At 37.1% G+C, this 25,085-nt stretch overlaps 1 protein-coding gene across 1 annotated transcript in view; it reads right to left on the bottom strand.

The window, feature by feature from the left end:
- PLCZ1 (phospholipase C zeta 1) overlaps window positions 1-25,085 on the bottom strand; it is a 134,797-nt gene that overhangs the window by 58,461 nt on the left and 51,251 nt on the right. The window contains exons 4-7 of the mRNA XM_075061662.1: window positions 21,354-21,555; window positions 19,000-19,144; window positions 14,935-15,087; window positions 1,762-1,992 (exon numbers count right to left, since the gene is read on the bottom strand). Of these exons, the coding sequence (XP_074917763.1) occupies window positions 1,762-1,992; window positions 14,935-15,087; window positions 19,000-19,144; window positions 21,354-21,555 (731 nt within the window). The remainder of the gene's footprint in view (window positions 1-1,761; window positions 1,993-14,934; window positions 15,088-18,999; window positions 19,145-21,353; window positions 21,556-25,085) is intronic.

Here is a 25,085-nt window from a genome sequence, read left to right on the forward strand (position 1 = left end):
GCAGGGCTCTATATTGAGCTCCATAAAGGCGCAACTCCAGGGGGTGTCCAGGCCGACCTGACGGATGCTGCTAGGGGAAAATCTTCCAGGTACCGAGCACATGCAAATGCACACACCTGATTGGAATTGACATGAACAAGCTCTCAAAGAAGAACTCTGCGTTCTGTAATTAGGGGACAGAAGAGACCTTAATTTCCCTTACTAGACCATAAGAGCTTGCATTATTCTAGGGTGACCAGACAGAAAATGTGAAAAATCAGGACAGGGGATGCGGGGTAATAGGAACTTATATAAGAAAAAGACCCAAAAATCGGGACTGTCCATATAAAATCGGGACATCTGGTGGGTGTAATTTTGCAACCACTGTGGTGCAGGACAGGAAAGATCCATTGTTCTTTTCTACAGCAGTGGATATGCTTTAGTTCATGGTTGCTAAGATTCCTTCCTTCAGATACTTGAAACAACAAAATTCACCTAAAATATCACATTCAGTTCTGAGCATCTGACCAACTGATCACCATATTTGGGGCAGAAAAGGAATTTCCCCCCAGGTCAGATTGGCAGAGACCCTGGCTGGGGTTTTCTGTTTGTTTGGTTTTGGTTTTTTGCCTTCCTCTGCAGCATGGGGCCTGGGTCACTTACAGGTTTAAACTAGAGTAAATGGTGGATTCTCTGTAACTTGATGTCTTTAAATCATGATTTGAGGACTTCAGTAACTCAGCCAGATGTAGGATGACCAGATGTCCTGACTTTATAGAGACAGTCCGATATTTGGGGTTTAATGTTATATAAGTGCCTATTACCCCTCACCCCCTGTCCTGATTTTTCATACTTGCTGTCTGGTCACCCTAGCCAGAGGTTATTGGCTTATTACAAGAGTGGGTGGGTGAGATTCTATGACCTGCAGGAAGTCAGACAAGATGATTGCAATTGTCTCTCCTAGCCTTAAAGTCTATGAGTCTGTGTCTATCCCTTTAGTTAACCGAGTATGTTTAACATGGAAATCAGTGGATGTAAACATGGAACTACATGCCATTTTTATAGTCACCTTTAAGAGTTTGGGCTCATTTAATGATCTCTTCAGTATCTTGATAAATGAAAAAGCAAAACTCCTGCCTAGCACTGTAAATACTTTTTATTGTAGCCTCATGCCTATCTAGTCCTGTGCATAAAAACAGAATACAGAAAATTGGGTGAATGAGGTCCTTTAAATCTTCTTGGACAAATTGTTTGTTCTGATTGGGAGTGGTGGGGGAGTTGTAGACAGGAGGAACATCAGAGGAACTCTCCCTCTCCCTGCCCTCATTAGAAGGCCCACAAAACTCCAATTCTCCTCATGGGCAATCCAAAAAGGAGAATGGACATAAGCAGTGCAATTGTGAACAGCACTGCATCTTGTCTGTTGGAGCCCCTAGCTGGTGAGGACAATGGACAGGCTAAGCACATGGTTAGAATGGAGAAGTTCAGGGAAAGTAAAATTTGGCATGAAGCAATTGAGAAGGACTGCACTTGAACTGGATGCCAAAATATGCTGTATCTTGACTGGATGCATTACCTGAGCGAGGAAACGAAGGGAGCCATGAGATGAAAAATACTATTTTTAGATATTTATGCTTTAACAAGAATTTGTAATTTTAAAGCCTACCCTTTCAATTTTGTTTATGATATATCATAAGCTACTTTAAAAAAAAAAATCAACCAACCAAAGAAAACAACCCCTCTGTTCACCTTCTAATTTCCTATGAGACGGCATACTTTTACCTTTCGCTTTTTTCGAGGGGGTGGTGGAGATCTCTTAACTGCATTTCTTCTTTTTAGCAGAGGAGATTTTGGTGTTGAGGGAGTGCTTTCATCAACTTCATCATCTTCCGATTGCTCTACCTCTTCTACAAATTCCCCTATCTCACCATGGCTATCAAGACCTCTCCTGAGAACAGTTTCTTCAAGTGTTCCAACTTTCTTATTTTTTACCAATATTTTGAATTTTAATTCCTGTGAAAACAGTAGAAAGCATAATAATGCATTTAATAATACATTTTCATATAAAAATATTGCAACACCTATTCTCAAAAGTATTTTATAGATGTAATTTGTTTTAGAATTATGAGTGCTGAAGTAGGTGGGGTGATGTCCACAAACAAGTACTCTAGAGTAATGGACAACCAAATATCTTACCAACCAAATTACCTTTCATGACAATGCAAGTTTCAGAGAACAAAAAAACCTGAGCATAACAGACTACTCCATACAATAAGCAGAAGAAAGGTAACAAGACAAATTAAGTTTGCCATTGTGTAAAACACACCAGTGCTGGAACAATGAGCAAGAGTGTTGTAAGAAGAGAAGTGGGTATTCAGCACCCATCTACTAAAAGAATGTGATTGCCACATAGCAAGGGCAAGCAAGAAATTGTTGCTCCATATTGGTGCTAGGTACTAGTCAATGAGACTGTATTGGCTGAATGCCAATGGCAGCACAATGGGTGTGTACACATATAGATGAACATAGATGGTATTGTTTATTAAGCATCACCTTGGTTTTTATAAATACAAACGCACACACATGTGAGAACTATGCTTGTTTTGATATCTGACTACACCTATGGAAGCAGTTCTAGCTAAGGAAGGCAGGAATTTTGGTGCCCTATTTGCATAGTACACTGCTGCCCTGTATTACCAAGCTATGATCCTACCATTACTTATTTCCATATGTGTATAAGCACAGCAGGACCCTTTTTTTTTTTTTTTTTTTTTTTTCTTCAATAAATTTAACTTAATAAAGCTCGGAGTCTTGATACTTAGAGCCCAGCAAATCTGTGGATATCTGCTTTATATTTGCAGACCGTGTTGTGGATCATGGATCAGATGCTGATACAAATTTAGGGATCTACTGGTACCTAAGGAAAGTGTCATTTTTCAAAGTATACAGTACCTAAAAAATTGATAGCTTTATTATTCCTGACAGCAAAAATAGACAAAATTTAAAATTACAGAATTTATACAGATATACAAAATGTACACAGTCAAATTTCCAATGATAACCATTATCAGACAGTAAAGATCGTCTTACTGAACTATTACTTCATAAGCAGAATGACATTCATTTCTAGGTAAATGACAGCATCTTACTTGATCAGCATGCCAAACAAAAAAATATAAACTATCAAAAGTCTTTACACGTCTTAGTGGTTGTTATATATTTCCCTTGTTGCCTTACTAAAATCACTGTACAGAGTTAAAAAGAATTATTTTTGATATAAGAGTATCTATTAGTGGATATGAAAAGTAATTCTGCAGTTAAAAATAGGCAACTATTTCATATAATAATAAAGAGTGTTGTAGAACAATGTTACAAGCATGTTTCTTTTAAGTAAATAAGTAATATATAAACAAAGTGAGAAGGCTGTAGCACCACATCTTCAGACAACCATGAATCAGAATATTTGCATAAATTTGTATTAAATGAAAGATGGAAATTTGGCAAAGGCACTAGGGTTATCCCAAGGCCCCTTTCTTTATATTTTGCTTTTTCCAAGTAAACGTTCATTAGCTGAGTGAAGAATGCAGTATTATGTTGCTAATATGATCACAGATTACGTAATAGATATAAAGTACTTATGAAATTACATTTAGGGACAGATTTTCCAAAGCACTCAGATCCACAACTGGAGCCAGAGTTTCCAAATAACTTGATTCCCATTTATGCACTGAAGTTATGCACTGATTTTCAAACGTGCTTAGCACCAAAAGACTCTCACTGAGTGCAGAAATCACAAGCCATCCCATCCACAATACAAATCCTCTCTAGCAGGCAGTCTTCAGAGGGGAATATTGCAGCTCATGGGTCATGTGGCAAACAAGAAAAGAAGAAGTGATCTGCTAAGCACTGAGAATGGGGTGAAGATCAAAGATAACCTAGGCATGGCCCAACACCTAAACGAATACTTTGCCTCAGTTTTTAATAAGGGTAAAGAAGAGCTTAGTGGTCTTGGCAGCGTGGTTAATGGAAATGAGGTTATGGAAGTAGTACTTACCACATCCAAGGTAGAAATCAAACAGTTCAATTGGACTAGATTAGGGGACCTGTATAGTCTCCATCCAAGAAAATTAAAGGAATTGGCACATGAAATTGCAAGCCCAATAGCAAAGATTTTTAATTAATCTGTAAACTGAAGGGTAGTACATGTGACTGGAGAATTGCTAATATAGTGCCTATTTTTAAGAAAGGGAAAAAATGTGATCTGGGAACCTACAGGCCTGTAATTTGACCTCAATTTTCTGCAAGGTCTTATATGTAATTTTGAAAGAGAAGGTAGTTAAGGACATAGAAGTAAATGGTAACTGGGATAAAATACGACGTGGTTTTACAAAAGGTAAGTCATACCATATCAAACAAATCACTTCTTTTGACAAGATAAGAGATTTGTTTTAAACAAGGAAATGCAGTAGATCTAATCTACCCAGATTTCAGTAAGGCATTTAATACAGTTCCACATGGGAAATTATTGGAGAAGATGGGGATTAATATGAGAATTGAAAGTTGGATAAGGAACTAGTTAAAGGGGAGACTACAAAGGGTCACGCTGAAAGGTGAACTGTCAGGCTGGAGGGCAGTTACAGTGGAGTTCCTCAGGGATTGGTCTTGGGACCAATCTTATTTAATCTTTTTTATTGATGATGTTGGCACAAAAAACGGGAGTGTGCTAATAAAAGTTGCAGCTGATACAAAGTTGGATGAGGACTGGAATATTATACAAGAAAATCTGGACGACACTGAAAACTGGAGTAATAGAAATGGGATGAAATTTAATAGTGGAAATTCACACACAAGAACTAACAAGAATTTTTGGGATAACATGGGGATGTATCAGTTGAAAGTGACAGAAGAGGAGAAAGACCAGGGTGTATTGACTGATCACAGGATGACTATGAGCTGTCAAGAAAAAGGCTAATCCGGGGATGCACCAGGCAAGGTACTTCTGATTTAGATAGGGAAGTGTTAGCACCATTATACCAGGCACTGGTGAGACCTCATCTGAAATACTATGTGCAGTTCTGGTCTCCTATATTTAAGAAAGATGAACTCAAACTGGAACAGATGCAAAGAAGGGTGACTAGGATGATCAGAGGAATGGAAAACTTACCTTATGAGAGGAGACTCAAAGAGCTTAGCTTGTTTAGCCTAAACAAATGACAGCTGATGGGAGATATGATAGCTCTCTATAAATGTATCAGAGGAATAAATACCAGGGAGGAGGAGGAGTTGTTTAGGTTAAGTGCCAATGTTGACATGAACAAATGGATATAAACTGGCCCTCAACAAGTTTAGGCTTGAAATCAGACAAAGGTTTCTAACCATCAGAGGAGGGAAGGCTTTCGAGACAAGAAGAAGGAGCAAAAAACCTAATTGGCTTCAAGACTGAACATGATAAGTTTTAGAGAGGATGTGTGATAGGATTGTCTACAGTGCAATGTAGCTGATCTGTGATGGTAGAAAATATTCCCAATGGCCAGTGATGGGATTCTAGATGATGAGGGCTCTCAGTTACTACAGAGACACTCCATAAGTTTTCTCACATCAGCACCACAGAGCCTAATCTTCATTTAAGGCCGTGTTTACATTAGTGAGCTCACAGCAGCAGAGCTGCACCAATGCAGATGCGCTGCTATAAGATAGGACATGTAGTCACTCTCCTGTCACATAATAAAGCCACCTCAACAAGCGACTCTATGTCAGCGGGAGAAGCTTATGTCATTCAAGGGGTGTTTTTCCACATCTCGGAATGACATAAGTGGTAGTGTAGACATGTCCTTAGAGACAATAATGTCCATATAATCTCTACAGTAAAATGGTCATCTTATAACATTCATTATCTTTATCTCTGTATATAGTGAATTGATACAGAGCAACAGGATTTAGTTAACCCCTTAGACCATGCGAGTGACATAACTACATCATGTGTTTCGCGTGAAGTAGCAAAGAATTCAGGGTTTATATTAATATTGGTCCGGGAAGGTTGTGAAAACATATAAGTACTTACACATTACATAACAGATAATTGAATTTACCTGTGATTCATTATTAAGATACCCATTAAGAAATACAAAGTGTGCATAAAAAGAAACATCATTTACACAAAATGTAGCATTTATTGTAGCAAATACTAGAGATATAATTAAGGTGGAAATAGGCATTCCATTCTAAATTCCAACTTTCAATTGCTGACACTCTCCTTTTCAACAGAGGCCTTTTGTTTGTAGGATCAAATTGTCAGAGTGCAAGGGGAAGAGATAGCACATTCTTAATGTTTACCATCCATGCTCTAGTGTAAGGATTGAAGTAATCTTCCTACAGCAATAACTCCGAATACAGGTGCACTTTAACACTGCCTAAATCACTAATCGATGAGCCTTGTTTCTTGTAAATACCTTATTTTTTTTAGCAGAATTTGAATGTGCATAGTGTTGCTGATATTTCTGCAGAATTCTGGATTTTTTTACCATATATTAGTATTTCTAGATATTTAACAACAGTTGTATACACTTTTGGTCATCTGTTTGTTCAAATGTTTATAAAAGGGATTTCACTTCATAGATCCAAAAGGGAATTGTCATGCTTGTATTTATTGATATTGTATTAATTTACTGCACCTTGTATATAATGTCACTTTAAGTAGAAAAAATGAACCCAAACTTAAACGTTGACGTTGCGACTAGTGGCTTCATAATAACATAGGATCATATTGTGCCATCACATTTTAAGTAGAAGGCAGTTGGAGGTTTGTTTATAGACTGATGGCACAATATGACCCAGAACTAAAACGATCTTTTCCACAGGCACACATAATCTGAAATATCTTGTTAAGATGGTAGTTTCATCTTATCAAAGAGAAATGATAACATTCATGTTGGTTTCAGAATTACAGGATATGTGCCACTAATGTTTGTTTCTGTGCACATTAAACAAAAAGCCAGTTGACACAACTTTTCTACAGTTTACTCCATAATACTTAGCATTCATCAATATAAGATTATTTGCCATCAAACAAAATTTTTGCCTATATGTGCTGGATGGATTTTGAGACTAGCACTAATTTAAATCTCTTGACTCAATAGATTAGAACACATTATTTAAATAAGTCAATCAGCAAAAACAACTCCAGTGGTAAAATGTACTTTAATTCAGGTAATGTTGAGCCCAAGGTAGATGCATGCCAGAACAACTAAAGTACCACAAGACTCAGCAGAAAGGCCTAGGCACATTGGCAAAGATTAGATACTGCCTTCCTGATTGTCACAGATTCAGAAAGGTCAAAAGTCAGATCACAGAAAGATGGAAGACAAATCCTGAAGCTGTAAAACAGGACTGAGAGGAAAGGAAGGAGGAATGTGAATACTTCTTTGGTTTTGAAAATCTTCTTGCATATCCATAGATTTTTAACCTAGTATGCTGCCTTTTATTTTAAAAAAGGGAAGCAATCCTCTGCCTCCAAGGGATCTTTAAAATTGGCTGACACTAACTCCTTTCCTTCACATTTCCCAAATTGTTAGGAAACAGAAAAGTAAAAGGTCTGGAGAGTGGGCAAACATAGTGCTTGGAAAAAAGAAAATAAATCCAAATTAATAATGCAGTTTAAAAATGGAAATTTTCTAATTCAAGCATCACTTTGATCATGTCAATATTGATTAAAGGTGAAGAAAAAGCTTCTTCTGGGAAATTGCAGCATATGGGAACAGTTAAGCAACCCCTTCATAAAATTCAGCATAAATAAAAACATTAGAATTATGGTGCCGGAATGGCCCTTTTTAAAATATCAGTGTAATCAAGGATGCTGGCCCTGTAAGGCTAGACTATCCCATTCCAGGAATTCTGGAGCAAAGGAAGGCCTGGGAAATCGCAGAGGCAGGTGCTGGGAGAGAGGAGATGGTCCTGGGGAGGGATAATTTAATCTCTGAGGCAGGAGTGAGGAAAGTTTACTATTTCTTTAAAGGCTTTGGACTAGAAGCCTTTTGGTGTAGGGGAGGACGAGGCTCCCCCTCCATCCCATACAATCAATCAATAAACCAATCAAGAGACACTTTCAGAAAGGAACACTGGCACAAAAGATTCCCTGTTCTCACTGTGAAATGGAAAATAAATAGAGAGGGTCTGTTTGCCAGTAGAGTGGCAACCCTCCTGTTACCCAGGGTTTTCAGAACCCAACGTAGTGGTAACTTAACTCTTTCTCTCCAGGTTGTGTCAGGCATAAATCAATGGGGGCACAGCTCCTCTGTCTAATAAGTTTTTACCTAAAACCACTTTTTTTATTAGATCTTAAGCACACACATACATATATGCTGTATCAGTAGGATTAGAGCTATCCAAACATTTATATTTACCTAAAGTCTGAAATAGTTTTGAGGAATCAGCAACCAGCCTTCTGGGGATGGCTCTTCTGTCCAGCTGCTGGAGAGTTTAGGTGCCAGATCCTTGCTCCGAAAAAAAGATTCTTTGGACTGCTCCAAAGCATATTTTCTAACAAAATTCTATAGATTTTCTCTGGACAAAGCACATAACTCATAATAGCCCCTAATAGGCTAACAAGTTCCCTAGCAACACCAGTAACAATTCATTATTCTCCTTATCAGCAAAGCAGCTTCAGCAAAATAACTTGCAAACACAGACAACCAGAATCAAAGTCATTTTTCCACATTTCCCCTCGTTCTCATGAATCTGTACTTTCACTTTATCTGTCCCAGTCAGTAGAATTACTGCGTGCAGTTGTTTTTGTTCTATCTGCCTAAGCAAGGCCAAATTATTCCTGTGTGGTGTCCTTGCTTCCAGCTTATGGAGGCCTAAGTGCACAAGATGGTTGCGAGTTATGTCAAATCCAGTTCTCTTACAGCACCTTCCTCCTTCCCAAAGGAAAAGGGGCAATACAGCATGTCCCTTCCAGGCTGTGGAAGAAGGATGGAAAACTACTACCCAACCCCATCCAGGAAACACTGGAAGGACTTTTGCTATTAAGGTTTTGTGTTTGAGATCACTTTATTCTGAAAGATGTTTCTGGTTAGTTCAACTGGAGCTGGAGCAGGGAAATGTTAAGAGATTGCTGAGAAAGAAAGGGAGAGTGTCACAATCCACAGATTTGCATAATAATAGGGGGAAATGGTTAAGATCTCAATGTGTCTTTTGGTTAATATCTTTGTTAGAATGCACAGGAGATAAGCTATTAGAGGTTTTTTAAGAAGATTATATCAAACGTATTCTCAATGGTACTATTTTTAATTGTACTTATGTACCAAATGGAACTGGAGAGAGAGAGAGACTTATTTTAATCAAAGCTTCTGGGAAATAGTGCCATGACTTTTATCTTGTTTTTACCATAGTTTTATCTAGATTTCAAGGAGGAAAAGACACACATATGAATATACGGGAAACATTCTCTGTAAATTTACTTTTACTACATTTGTAGAGTTTAAAAAAATAATTGAAAATAAGCCTACTTTGAATATTCCTAGTTCTAGCTCTAGCTCTTTGTTCCTCTGTGAGGTTGGTCAGCAGTGGCAAACTCATTCTTTGAGTTGCTGCTGCCATGGCAACAGGCAGTGGCTATGCTCCTCCTTCTCCTCACTCTATGCCTGACGTTCAAGTCCCAATCTCAGATAGATACTAGGAAAGATGAATTGCCATGTCTTTCTGAGTCATTGACATAAAGGTGTACAGCTGAGTATTGTTGCAATATGGCTGATATTGTAGCCAAAAACATCTTACTGTCTCCTTAAATGCCAAATATACTAACGGATTTTGGGGGGGAAGTGATGGGAGGGAGTAAGAACAGATTACAGTAGTAGCCAGCAGTAGAAAGTTGTTGAAATAGATGAACATTCCCTAGTACTAATCTCTAGGCCATCTCCAGGAGGAAAAGAATACAGCCAAACTAATATTACTCAGTCTGCCCTACTAGGGTCTGTAAAGATGTCAATAACAACTATAGCCTGCTGAGTGATCTACATAAAATCTGCATGGATGCTTAATATTTCCATCAATAAAAGGTTACTATCAACCATTAAGTCTTCATACCATACTGTGATCCAAAATCAGAATGACAGGGATCAAAAAAGGGTGCTCTCCAGATATTATCAGAGGTATTTCTATATAATCTTTCCATTAGTGTTTCCCAAAAAAGAATGTTAAAGTCAGGGCAATGATCAACAAAATTACCACAGTTTAAGAAACATCTTCTTGAGCCAGGGATTAGTCTTTCCTCCTTGAAAAGCTCCTGGCACCCTGCCCTCTCAATATGAGCAGATGGGAATAATGTTTCTAATAAAAACTGAAGTGTCATTCTAGTGTCTGTGTGAATTAAATAAGACACAAAATATTACATGCTTTTTTCATTCTCTCTTTTCCAAACTGAATCACAATCATTGTTTTGCCATTTCATAAACAGTTGTTCTTCTGTATCAATAACACCAAAGAGAAAGATATGTAATAGAAGAGAGCTCTACCACACAAGAGCCTGCTGTTAACTTTGTTTTGGGTCTGTATACTGATTTTTAAACATTGGAACTCTCTTCATCAACAATGAAATCAAGCCCCACATAGTGGGGTAAGGCAGGCTAACTATTCAATCTGACCACAATGGTGGGGCCTAAACAGTGTTTGGGAAGGGCCTCAAAGTCTTATTTTTCTATTTACAATCTCAAAATTAAGAAAATGCAAATGCAGTCTTCTTCTAAATTTCCTGCATGCTTGCTTAAAGTCCAACTGAGGTCTTTCCCATGCAACTAGCAAGCTGCAATGTGTGACGGGTGAGGAGTGAGGCAGAGGAAGCAGCAGTAGGCTGCTTCAGTGTCTTGACGGTAGGAAGGTAAAGATGACAAAATGAGGGAGGGTGGGGGTCAAAGGTTTCGTGGGCACTACTATCGAAGTATTTGGAAGCAGAGGAAGACTATGTAAACCATTCCAGGACACTATGTCCAAACAATTCCCAACACTCCAGATTTCCATTTTTCTCATCAATAACTGCCCCTCTCATGTTCATCCAATCACTAAACATAGTAAAGTAAGGCTATTGTAATTTACGTACAGTAACTCCTCACTTAACGTCACCCTGGTTAACATTGTTTTGTTGTTACGTTGCTGATCAATTAGAGAACACGCTCATTTAAAGTTGCGCAATGGTCCCTTATAATGTTGTTTGGCAGCCGCCTACTTTGTCTGCTCTTGCAGAAAAAGCAGCCCATTGGACCTAGCTGGTGGGAGCTTGGAACCAGGGTGGACAGCAGCCCCCCTATCAGCTCCCCTAAATTCCCTGTGCTACAGCCACTCAGCCAGCTATTGCCAGGCAATTCAGGTGTCCTCCCCCCACTGCCATGCACTGCTCCTGCCCTCTGCCTTGGAGCTGCTTACAGGAGCCTCCTGCTTGCTGTGCAGGGGTGGGGAAGAGGGGTGCTAATGTCAGGGTGTCCCTCTCCTCCCGTTCCTGCCCCCTGTTCCTTTACCCCATCTCCATAGAGCGGGGGGGACATGACAAGGCTCAGTATGAAGGGAGCTTGCTGGCAGCAGCTGCTGTCTCAACTTGCTGATCTACTTAAAAAGGCAGTGTCCTTAGATTGGGGTCAGTGTACTTAAAGGGGAATGTGCATCTCTCTCTCTCTCTCTCTCTCTCTCTCACACACACACACACACAGTGTGACTCTGTCTCTCTCACACACATGGTGTGTGTCTCTGTCTCTTTCTGTCATGCTGCCTCCCCTCCCTCCATTTGTGTTGCCTTGTAGAGTGTGAGGCTACATTAACAACAATGTGTTAACCCTTGAGGGCTCAGCCAAGTGCTAATTCACCATTTAGCAGTAAGGCATTCTCTGGGAAATATCTCACCCTCTTCCACCCTCTGACTTCACGACCTCAACCAAGCTTCCCAATCATCACTGCTGTGGACAGTATTAAATTTATTTAAAACTTATATTATGTAGATAGATAGACAGACAGACAGACAGACACTTGTCTGGTGAAAAAAATTTCCTTGGAACCTAACCCTGCCCCATTCCTATGGGGAAATTGGATTCACTTAACATCGTTTTGCTTAAATTAGCATTTTTCAGGAATATAACTACAACATTAACTGAGGAGTTACTGTAGTTTTATATTTTAGTATTTCATTAATAGTTGATGTAAATGAATAGTGTCTCTAGCACACATGGAAGTGGGGATCCAGCTCATTTAGTTTGACAGAAATAGACACAATGATAAAAAGTATGAGAAACACTGGAATAAGGCACTGTCTGTAATTAATATCTAGAAAAGAATGTGAGAAACTACACAGTATGTGACATGCTAAGAGAGGAAGGAAGATTGCTAACACTTTAGATGAAATAAATGCATATTGATGTATTGACCCTGCTGATTAGAAAAAAGAAATCTTAAGACTCTGTAACCTGATCAAACTAAACCACAATAACTGTTTCCTTGCAAACAACATTATTCTTCTTGCCAGTTTTCTTTGTTTTACAAAATATTAAATGAAAAAGACAAGTTTATGTATTAATATAGATGGGGTATACAGAGTATTTACAAGAAAGGGAACGGAACTCAAAGCATCCGATCCATACAGTATGTAAACAGAACTATAAGGATAACTACATTAACACATATCAGAGGGGTAGCCGTGTTAGTCTGGATCTATTAAAAGCAAGAGAGACTCCTTTGGCACCTTTAAGACTAACAGATGTATTGGAGCATAAGCTTTCATCGGTGAATACCCACTTCGTCAGAAGCAAATTTGCTCCCTGTCCACATTCAGAGCCATAGTTTCATGAGTTTAATGACAAAATAACTTTTTACTGTTTTTTACATGTTAACTCCACTGAACCAACCCAGCTAAATGATCATGAGCTGATTTTAGTCCTATTTGTTCACTATCATCAGAATTATTTACTATGTTCCATCTGTGTGAACAAATTACAAGCATTGGAATTGCTCAGGTGTGACTGGGGACAGAATTTGAAGACAATGGGATTACAAAGGAGAAACTTGGGGCCTAATTTGGCATGAATTTTTTTACTACTTTTAATGATGGACAGAAAAGAAAGAACTCAGGTTGACTCTTAAATCAAAGGTTGAGTCTGCAAATTCTAGCTTTTTGGGGTGGGGGGGATCTTTTTAGTTGGAAGCTGTGATAGTTGATACGGAAACATTTGAGAAAATAAATGTGGAATCTCACAATGTCATATTTAGAGAGTGGCTTTATAGAGTTGGAAAAAGAAAGGAAACTCCCTACAACACACAGTAATCAGTCTATGGAGGGCACTCAGTATAGAAGTCTTTATTTTACAAGCCCTATAATTTATTCAATTTTTGCTGTAGAGGACATAGAATTCTTAGACACTACCAAGACTGATAAATGCAGCTTGTATATTGAGAGACTCTGAGGCAGCCTAGATCACCCAATGTAAATTATGCTTTTTTTCTACGGCATGATTTTTCAAAGGTCCAAAATCAAATGCAGACAAGACTAGTATGATGGTAAGCTTGCAGCAAATCCTGAGGTCAAATCTATAAACATTTTGGCTTATTTATTAATTTTTTATATTTATTGAATAAATACCTATCATAACATTGTTTATAAAAGTATATATACTATCTATGTCCTTTGTTTTTGAAAAACCTTTGCAAACTATTTTGCAACCAAAATTGCTTTCTTTGTGGCAATTTTTTTTTATCCCTTAGGACAATGATTCTCAACCTTTTCAGGTAAGTGATCCACTATTTAAGTAAAAAGTAAAAAAAATTACACCACACTCTTACATTTCCTATAAAAAATAAAAGTAAAAAACATATAAATTATAAGCCTATATAATTTATTTGCGCATTTGTGTTTCAAGAGATTAACAGATAATACTTGATCTCAAATGGCAAGGTTGTACAGGGAGCAGAGGAGCAAGAATTTCTTTGCTTGAGAACACAATAAAATTTTCAATGCCTTGTGACCCTCTCCCCCAGTTGTGTTTCTGTGACCCACCCTAGGTGTCACAATTCACCAGTTGACAAACATTGCCTTAGGTCAAGCACACTGAGAATGGTTTTGTGGTTAAGACACTGGGCTCAGAGTTGAGGGATTCATTTCCTGGATATAGCACAGATTTCTTGTATAAATTTGGACAAATCACTTAATGTCTCTGTGCATATATTCCCCCTCTGTAAAATGGGCATAATAATACTCCCTTTCTCTCATTGTCTGTCTTGTCTATTTAGATTGTAAACTCTTCAGGGAAGGGACTGTTTCTTACTATGGGCCAGATTGTCATACCCTTACTCATATTGAATTGTAACTTACTTAACAAGAAGTCTCATGTATTTCAGAGGAAATACTCATGATATATCAATGTGAGTATGGGCTTCACAATCTGGCCCTATGTGTTTTATATATTGCCTAGCACAACAGGGCCTTGATCTTGGTTGGCGCCTCTAGGTGCTTCCATAATACAAGTAATGATAATAATGCGGCACATTAGGCCAGCTGCCTGCCATGTCTGAATTTTTAAAATAAACTGTTAACAAGTTTTAACTATCTATATTTCCATATAAAATAAAAGATTGAATGTGTTCAAAGCCTAAGGAAAATGCTAAATCATGACTTTGTGAACTAGAAAATCCAAGACTTTGCAAAATAGTGGATTATTATGCCTTTTCATCTCTATATTTCAAGTTGTTATATGAAACACCATTTTCTTAACAAGGGAATATCAACCTGCATGATTTGGTTTTTACTTTTTTTTTATTATTATTATTTCTGTGATGCGGAATTTATTCTGTTTTACCATCTGAAGCACAAAGATGTTTTAAACACCAGATGTGACAGTTTCATAAATGCTTCGGGGATTATCACAACTACTGCAGGAAACTAGAATTTTTTCTGATCTTTCACAGAGAGAAAATTAACATTGTTACCTCAGGAGAAGGTAGATCTGTAGGAAACGTATCACCAATTATTGTAGTAAGAAGTTTGTCACCTAGAATAGTTTCTAAATAGTCTGCCATTACTTCCTGTTGCTTAGGGCTGCAGTGATTCTCCAAAGACAGTACAACAGGATACTCAGACACCTAAAAATACATTTTCAAGGCCATAATAATTAATAATTAAAAACAGAACTACTAGATGCACAATATATCTTACAAAAAAGCGCATGGGTATTTGTGTTTTCATTAATTTTAAAATATTCAAAAGAGTATTATTAGTTATCCCAGATTAATAATACACCATCATTGAGCTCAGTAATATTTATGGAAAAGGAAAAGGAAAACTGGAATCTAGAAGAGCAATTTTCAAGTTCAAAGATAATATCAGAAACAAAATCCAGAAACATAAGGGCCATTAGAAACAGGGATAGCTTTAAATGTAGACATAAACAGAGGAAAGACTATGACAAGGGAAGCCAAATAAAAATCAGTTAACCTGGTCCCAGTACTTTATCAGGGAAATCTTGAATGACTACACTCTGATCTTGAAAAATGGGGCATATTAAAGTTTATTTCTCCAGTGGTTAGTAGCCGACAACCAAGTTTACCAGAGTTGTATTATATGCCTATTAATGTTGGGTGTGGAACAAGGAAAGAGAAGAGACTTATTAAATCAACTAAAATCACCACACATATAATGGCAAAAAAATTGCGCGAAATATATTTGGAACTGCCAAGACAGCAATACACTGGCTACTGCCTTTCACTGCCACAGAGCTTCTCAACAGATTAGAATATTGAGAAGCAAATAGTGATGATGCAAACAAGAAAAAAAAACACCCCAAAATACCCAAGAAATATACTAAAGCATGGAAAATTATTTAGGTTAAATTCATCAGAGGTTTTAAAAGCTACTGACATCTAAAAATTTCAACATTCAATGTAGACATCAGTCTATTTCAGTGTTATATTTTCGATACAAATTATTTCTTCATTCCAGCATATTTGTAGAAAAATATTCTTTATTTCTTCAAGGCTAATAGTCACTACCCACCTAAAAAATCATTCTCTTGTGACCTGCAAGTAATATCACGAGTTGCTCTGGGAATTATCAGGGCATGCTGGTAGATAATTATTACTTAAAGTGAAGAGGAATGGATGAATTGCTTAGATATAATGATCCTGTTTGGATGCAAATATTCTTAGTAATGACAAACAAGGGAAAAGCAATACAAGGAAAACATCGTAAACTGCTATTTCCAGGTCCCTGCAGCCTAAAAAGAATCTTAATTTGGGCCAATCATTGGTATCTGGAAGATACACCTGACATCTTTTAATCATAGTTATTTCACTAGCTACAATCTTTTAAAGGGACACAAATATTCTGTATGTAAAAAATTATACAAATGATGTTAAATTTAACACCGATGTTGTCATGGTATAATTCCCCACTCTGAACCTTAGTGTCCAAAAGATGGGGTACCAGCATGAATTCCTCTAAGCTCATTTACCAGCTTAGTACTTGTAGCGCTGCCACCAACCAGGAATTCCAGTGCCTGGTACACTCTGGTCCCCCCAAAACCTTGCGCGGGGAACCCCAAGACCCAGATCCTCTGGATCTTAACACGAGAGAAAGTAAACCCTTTCCCCCACTCGTGCCTCTCCCAGGCTCCCTCCCTGGGTTACCTTGGAGATCACTGTGATTCAAACTCCTTGAATCACAAAACAGAGAGGAAAATTCACCTTCCTCCTCCTTCTCTCTCCCCCTCCCAGACTCTTCCTGAAGAGAGAAAGTAATCCTAACACAGAGAGAAAATTAACTTTTCCCTCCCTTCCTCTCCTTTCTCCCCATCAGTTCCCTCGGGAGCAGACGCAGTCCCCTGGTCACCAGAAATAAAAATCAATCAGGTTCTAACAAGAAAAGCTTTTAATTAAAGAGAGAAAAAGTAAAATTATCTTTGTAGAATTTAAGATGGATTAGGTACAGGTTTTCAGCTATAGACCTGGGAATTACACCTCCAGCCCAAGTATACAAGTACAAATTAAAATCCTCTCAGCAAAATACAAATTGAACTCCTCCAGCCAAATGCACAATTAATCTCCTTCCAGCCAAATGCATCATTGCCAATAAAGAAAAACAAACATAAGCCTAACTCACTTATCTACCTAGTACTCACTATTTTAACTTATAGAGCCTGAATCAGAGAGATTGGAACAGAAACCATGGTTGCACCGTCCGTCAGTCTCAAACCCAGAACGACACAAAACAAAAAACTAACAGCACACACAGAAACTTCCCTCCCTCAAGATTTGAAAGTATCCTGTCCCCTGATTGGTCCTCTGGTCAGGTGACAGCCAGGCTTACTGAATTTGTTAACCCTTTACAGTCAAAAGAGATATAAAGTACTTCTGTTCTATTAACTTCTACTGTTTATGACAGATGTCTACTATAACGGAAAGAGACTAGAGTAAACAATATTTCTCTATTTTTTCAGTTTTTCTTTCTATATTTGACATCATTTTGTGTTTAATCAGTTTCCTACTTTGATTATGTGGGTTTTTTACAAACCAGGGTGAGGGAGAGAAAAAATATTGTTAAAAAATAGGAAAATGTGATCAGAACCACAATAATTGACATGAGGACGCAGGGGAAGGTGTGGTTCAAGACATCACTTTTAACTTATGTTTTCTTAAACTGTCTAGATTTTAAACTGAAACTGTCGGTTAAATATTGTCAGATGGCATTGCATTCTGATTATGGGCTGATATTTTATGTATTGCAGAGTTTTCAGCTCTGTTATACTGCCCACTGCAGCACTCTTTACTCATTCCTTACTCATCACAAAGCTCAAACACAAAGGAGGCAGAATGATAAATCTGCTGAAATTGATGGACAGCATCATAACAGAGATCACCACATTGGATGCAGAAACCATTCTCTCAGCTGATTGCAACTAACGTGTTCCTATTAAGTGAGATCTGCTTTGCAATAATATATAAGCTTCTGTATTTTAGCAAAAATGAAATAACTCATATAAAATATGTATAGCATTGAAAGGACATAAAAGTTTTGTATTAAATATATTGTAAAAATCAGAGACCTACTAAGTTCTTTACAGACATTAGCCCAGTTAGCTTTGAAAAGGCAATAGGTGTGGGTGTGTATGTAAACACATCCAAACCAACACACATACACACTTGGAGTTAGGTCAGTTTTGATTATATTTATTTTCAGTGTGTGTGTATATTCTGTAGGTATATATATACACACACACATACCCACAGAGAAAGAGAATAAATATAATCCAAACCTGCCTAACTCAAAGATTTGTCATAAAGGGCTCTTCAGGACAGTTTACTTGACTTCATCGGGAGTTATGCCAGGCAGCAATATAGAAGAATGGGTTAGTGCCAAAAGAACTTTAACTTCCACTTGTTCTGCTACAGATAGGCAGAAGGGACAACATTTTAATGAGTCATCTGACTGATAAGAAATTATATCTTTTTTTCAGAGCTTGTTTTAAAATTGGTGGGAAATGATCAGAATGAAGAGGAAATGGAAAATACAGTAAGACTCAAACAAAATTCCAGTGTAATACTTTTGTTCCCTCCATATTGCAAGCTTCAACGCTACAGAAGACAGAATTGTTGCCACAGAAGTCTGAGCAAAGACATAAAAACACAAAAATAGAGAGGAAACTTTATTGGATCAGATCTTGAAATCCTTACTCAGTATATATTCAGTCCATGCTCAAGCTAAATTCTTACCGATTTCAAATCAGAATTTTGTCTAAATATGCTGAGGAAGGTCTTCTGGGTTCAGTCCACAAAGTTTAAATTACATTGAATTATCAACAAAATGAGACTGCCTTTCATTTAAAATGATACAGAGTTAAGATCAGATACTGTAGATTTCTTTTATCTAGGTTGTTTCTACAGTACTCCTCACCCCAAGCACTATTCCATCTTGTTTTTTCCAGAGTACCCTAATTTATAAGTGCGTTAACATTTATGTGTATTAACACTCATCACATTTCAACAAATATATGTACATACCACAAATGCATACTTATCTATCACCTCAATGACAGTTCTAAATGTAATTTTGCTCGTTAAAGTATGACCATGATACACAATAGGGTCATTTTGTGGTCCATCCCAGCAATCAATTTCCAAACAACGACATCCTTTCATCAGAGCACTTTAAAAACAAGAAGAAAAAAATAACAATCAAAAAAGGAGATACCATATTCATAAGCATTTTGTTGCATTCCTGATTACAAATAACATAATCTGAGTAATTACAAAAATATTAACATACCTAAACTGTCATAAAAGAAAAGAAAATTCCTACAAAATTATATGCATAAAAAATTGATGTATATTTTCTCTTATCTACTTTGGGCTTATAATAAGCCTTATCAGAGCCATTGGGGGGGAATATAGATACTATGAATATGAACCCTTAACAGATAAAAATATAGCCAACGTTTTAGTTTAAGTAAAACATTTTCTTGAACAATGGCTATCTGCTTAAATTTGGAAATGTTTGAATTTTTATTCATATTAGGATTGTATATTTGAATAAATTCCAGCTAAGATATAAAAACACCAGTAATAAAGCTTACAATGGGCCAGAATATGCCTAGTTTTTACACAGATGAGGAGGGCATGAGGAGGCCTTCCCCTACCTCTAAGCAAAGAGCCAGGCAGTGTTACAGTATCTGCATGCTGAGGAGTACAGAGACTGCTTCCTCCCAATGTTCCCAAGAAAGCACAGCACACCACAAAGGGAAGAGAGGCAGGACCATAGTCTACAGCAATGCCATGCAATAATCATATGATTCTGATTATGGCATTTTAGATTCTGTGGTCTAGATTAGATTAAACTAATTTGTAAATACATTAGATTTTTGTCCCTTCATGGTTTCACGGCAAGGGAGAGGAAAGGTTGTTTGGGTACCCTAACTGTGCATTTCCATATCTTAATATGTCTGGATTTCTTTTAAGCTTAACCATAAATCTGAATTCCTTTGGTTTATAATTTTTGATTTGGGGATAATCCACGTGATGTATTTTACCATAAAGTATGATACGTCTTCTCAAACTTAACTCCATATTAATCTGATTTTTGTCTATGAATTTCCTTATTTAATTAAAATAAAAATACATACATGAACACTAGGTAAGAAACTGAAAGAAAATGCTGCCATTTGATATTTCTAATGATTTGAGGTTACGTAGCATCTACTTTAAATTGTTTTTTAACATTTAACTTTTAGATCCAGAATCATAAGTATGTTCTGATTGCTTACTCCATTCTGGAGCAATGCAAAGCAGCCCAAAAAAACTGGTCAGGTAAGCTGCATTTACAGCTGCTTTGTTTCACCAAAGCAGTGCAAAGAAACTGGAGTGTTAGACTCCTGTCTTCCAACGTCCTTTCTCTCTACATTCTGCTTTACAAGCTCCAATTTCCCCCTTCCTTCTCTTCTCCTCATTCCAGTTTTCTCTTCTTCCTAAACCCACCACATTCCCCTGCACAGTTACAAAACAAATTCTTGCTTCTTCCTTCCTCCACATTCCCCTGTGCTCCTTCACCCCATATTTTCCTTCCTCCTACATCTCCCACATTCCCCAGCATATCCTCTCACCCTAAATCTCCCAACTCCTCTCCTCTCCATTCTCCTGCATGTGCACATATTTTCCCCACTTTACTGTGCCCACTACATTCCCTTGCATAAGCACACATGCATGCATGCATATTCACATGCACCCATGCTGGACATGCTGGAGTCCCCAGCCAATGTACCTGGCTTCTGCACTCCGGTGCAGACTCCAGCTTGGGAGGTGGTGAGGAGGCATGGCCAGAGCAACCTGTCAATCTCTAGCTGGTAAATGGCTCATTTGGGTGACATAACCAGCTGGTGTAGATTAGAACTGTTCTTCCTGTGTACACCAAGAAGTAGACCTGCATAGAGATGGGCCCCTCACCACCTCAGCTGCATCCAGAATTTAATCACATATTTGTTTGAATTAATGGAAGATTAATTATGTATCTTCAGTGATGTGGAGATTAAACACTGCAATGTAGTAACATACAGAACAATGTCCTGCAGATGTCTTTATTTGCTGCAAGGGACAGTAGTATATGTGGGGCCAATGAAAAACTTTGGTTTGGATAGTTTTCAGAGAGTAAACAGATGGAGTGGCAAATATACGAAAATGTGTACACACCAAATAAAATTTCACTCAGTCATAGTCAAATAATATTATTCTATTTCTATCATTGTTTTAAATAGAATCTTGTATTCCTTACTACTAAACACACATTTATGAAGGACTCAATAAATTGTAGCTTAAGCCACTTGATAAAATAATTTGCTTACAATTAAAAAATAGTATTGAAATACCTTGAATAACCCCAAAGGTGACTTGGCCCTATTAGTTGATCAGATATGAGGTAGGTGTTATGAGAAGATGAAATAAAATAATCACGTAATGGGTAGCTCATATTTTGGTAAACAATTGTGTGTTCTCTTTTAAATATCAAACAGTCTTTTGAGTTCATGTATCTTAAAAATCCTTCAAACGACATCTGTTTTTTTCTCTGCACTAAAAGTGAAAATAAAGCAAAAAAATTACATTTGCAGTAGTCAATTTAAATAACATTTCTAGGTATGTATTTTTCATGGCATTAATTTTTTTTTTTAAAATGGTCTGCTCTGAATAAGTTAAAGATCATACGCCACAAGTATTTCTTTCAGGTTTTAAATTAAACAGATATAGTATAAAGACAGTCATTAAATGCTTGCAGTCCTGGAGTCAATGAAGTTCTAAATGATGAGAGAATGATTTGAATGAGATCTGATGTTATAATTCTTCTGTGAACATCAAGAACCAAAGCTTTGCAAAATTCTCACTTTTCACATTTTTAAAAAATAGTACTCCAGTAGAAAGAAAAATTGTACTGTTAATGTATTTTTGGTGGGTAATATGTTCACCATTCCATAACAAGAGATTAATGTCCTTGTATATGAAGAGCTCAGGAACAGTTCCGCAAAGTGTCAGTCAGAGATGACTTGAAAGATAGTACTACAGCCTAGAATTCCCACTAGAAGACTGCTCTTCCTAAACTGTGGAAAGAGAAATTAGTAAAATCTGATAAAACATTACAATACAGAGAAATGGATTAATATTCTCTTCACCAAACAATCTTAAATCATAACAATATTAAAGATGACCTATAAATCAGGTTTACATAATTCCCTCAATAGTAGCAAAATGCGCTAACTGCTCCACAATTCCTAAGATAACAAGGGTATTCAACACATTAGTTAAAACTGATTTCATGACAAGCAGTCTCATTAGAATGGCAACTTCTGCTCCAATGTAACACCTCAGCATGTGTTACGCTGGTGGCAAGGGAAACCATTGCAAACCCAGAAGTCCACTAGACCAGTGTTTCTCAGTGACCAGTCCGTGGACGGGGAACAGTCTCTGAGATCTCCCTAACACAGTTTAGGAAGGCAGCAAGCAAGTCCATGCTATCAAAAAGGTAGAGAAACACTGCAGTAGATTATTAAACGTAGTCTATTTCCAACTAGTCTGTGATTTTGCAAACTTCTGATTGTAACCTACCTGTGTTTTCATAGGACAAACTTGACTGACAGTGTAATAGAATGATGAAAATATTTTAAAGAGGTGAACCTATATATACTCTATTGCAAAAGAAGCATTTACCTCTTCAGGTTAGTTTCCGGCCCAGAAATAAAGAATCACCAGTATATTATTTCTTAAGGAAGCAATTCTCAAAATGTAATATGGATGATGATTAAAAGTATTCTATCAGAATAAGAATTCACTGCAATTCCACTAATTAAAGCTACAAAAATGGAACACCAAGTATTTTTCAGTTGTAGAGCTTATCTAGACTGGGAAAATGAGTAGTTTTTTAAAACCTGTTTACACATTATAAATACTACTTGGTACTTAATATAGATTAGGAGACGTACATAGGTGCTGGAACAAGAGGTGTAGGGGATGCTGCCACATCCCCTGGTTTGAAGTGGTTTCCATTATATGCAGAGTTTAAAGTTTGGTTCAATGGCTCTCAGCACCTCCACTATAAAAATTATTGCAGCATCCCTGCTGATGTATAAAATAATATTGTTCAGGCCTAGAATCTGTCAGATGTTCTGATGTCACACAGGCCACTGAATGAGGTCTATTAGATCTTGGAGTATGAGAACCTTTGAGGTAGGGCTTCAAGTAGTAGAAGTTGAAGATCTGAGTAGGGCTGGACAATGTAGAATCTAAGGGAAAAAGTTTATTTTAAACTAAAAAAGCACTGAACTGATTCTCTCTAAAACAGTTACTGCAAATGATTTTACATGATTTTTACAGTTGAGGGAAATTTGTAAAAATAATTAGTTCCCTTTTAAGCAAAAAATAAATTAGAAGGCAAATCACAAAAATCCATCAATTAGTGATGACAGTTAATTGTCTAGAAGTGAATTAAGAGAAAGGCAAATCCAAAATATTTGAAAAAAATGTATTTATTACCACAGAAAAGAAACATTTTTCTCTAAATGCTGTGTCTGATTAAACTTGATGGACAGACTAAGAATGCGCTGTCAAAGTGTTCTGCTTAAGTACTGTAATATGCCAATTTTGTTTGAGGAGCTAATTATGTCCTGTCAGGTTCAGGGCATCCTTAACTTTCATTAAAATCAGTGGCAATTGTAGACACTCAGCACATCAGGCACTTGGATTTTATATTGTCCAAGACGTTGTTAAGAGGTAGTTTGTGAAGTAAGTATTCATTTTGCCATGTGGAGATTTATCTAAAGCCTTCCACATCTCTAAAATAGAAATTATGATATCATGAACTCTCTTCTGATGAGTTTTTGTCATGTTTTCTCTTTAATATTTATATGTTATGGGAAACATCCCAATTTCACTGGGGCCTCCTATACAGAATATCAAATTTGTTTGTAATCTTTATTATTGCAGAACCATGACACAGTTACTATCTCTTCAATGCTGACATCTTGGTCTTATTCAATGTGTATATGCCTTATATCTTCCAGGAGCATCTTCCTAGTGCTAGCCCTCCTGAATGGAGAGAAGTGAGACACATACAGACACAAATTGGTTACTGGTATGCTTGAACCAGCTCCCACACATGGGCAGGGAGACATTACAACCCCCTGAACTAGCTCCCATATCCCTTGGAACCCCTACACAGTAAAACATTAATTAAAATAAGTAAAATGGCAAAATGCAAAAATAATTGATGAAATATGCTGCATGTGTTATTTGAACCTTAGGATCCCTAATGTAGAATTTTAAAAATAAGGGACACCATCACACTGTATCCCCATACAGGAAGAAGGGAAGGGGCTAGCTGTAACCCAGGAGGAAGTTCTACTATAAGATCACATGTAATATGGCATTAGCATTTTCTCTGTTGGATACTTTTGTTCTTTTATACCCCTTCCCATAGTGGTTGCCAATGTAGTTCCAATATTTTAAAAGGGTAAAAGGGATGATTTAGAGAACTGTAGAGCAATTAGCTTAATGTGGATCCCAGGTAAACCAATGGAATAGTTAATCTGGGACTCTTATCAATAAATAATTAGAGGCTAAAATATAATTAATGCTAGCCAGCATGGTTTTATGGAAATAGCTTTTGTCAAGCAAACCTGTTGCCTTTTTTTTGACAGGATTAAAAGCCTGGCTGATAAAAGTAGCTGTGTTGTTATAGTATACTTGGATTTCTCCATGGCATTAGACCTAGTACCACATGACATTTTTATTAAAAACCTTGCATTGTATGGAATTAACAGGGCACACAAATATTGGCTGGATTATGAACTGGTTTACAGACAGATCTTAACATGTAATTGTTAATGGGAAGATATACATTTCTAGTAGGGTCCCCCGGGGATCAGCTCTTGATCCACTGCTATTTAATATTTGTATTAACAATCCAGACAATGTTAGGAAACCTTTGGTAAAGTCTGGAGATGACACAAAGACTGGTGGGGTAGTAAATAATGAGGATGACAGGTTATTGTTACAGATTGATCTAATCACCTAGTTAAATGGTCACAATCCAAAAAAATTTGTTGTAATACAGA

This window comes from Chelonoidis abingdonii, chromosome 1 (assembly GCF_003597395.2).
Source record: "Chelonoidis abingdonii isolate Lonesome George chromosome 1, CheloAbing_2.0, whole genome shotgun sequence".
Classification (NCBI taxonomy): Eukaryota; Metazoa; Chordata; order Testudines; family Testudinidae; genus Chelonoidis; species Chelonoidis abingdonii.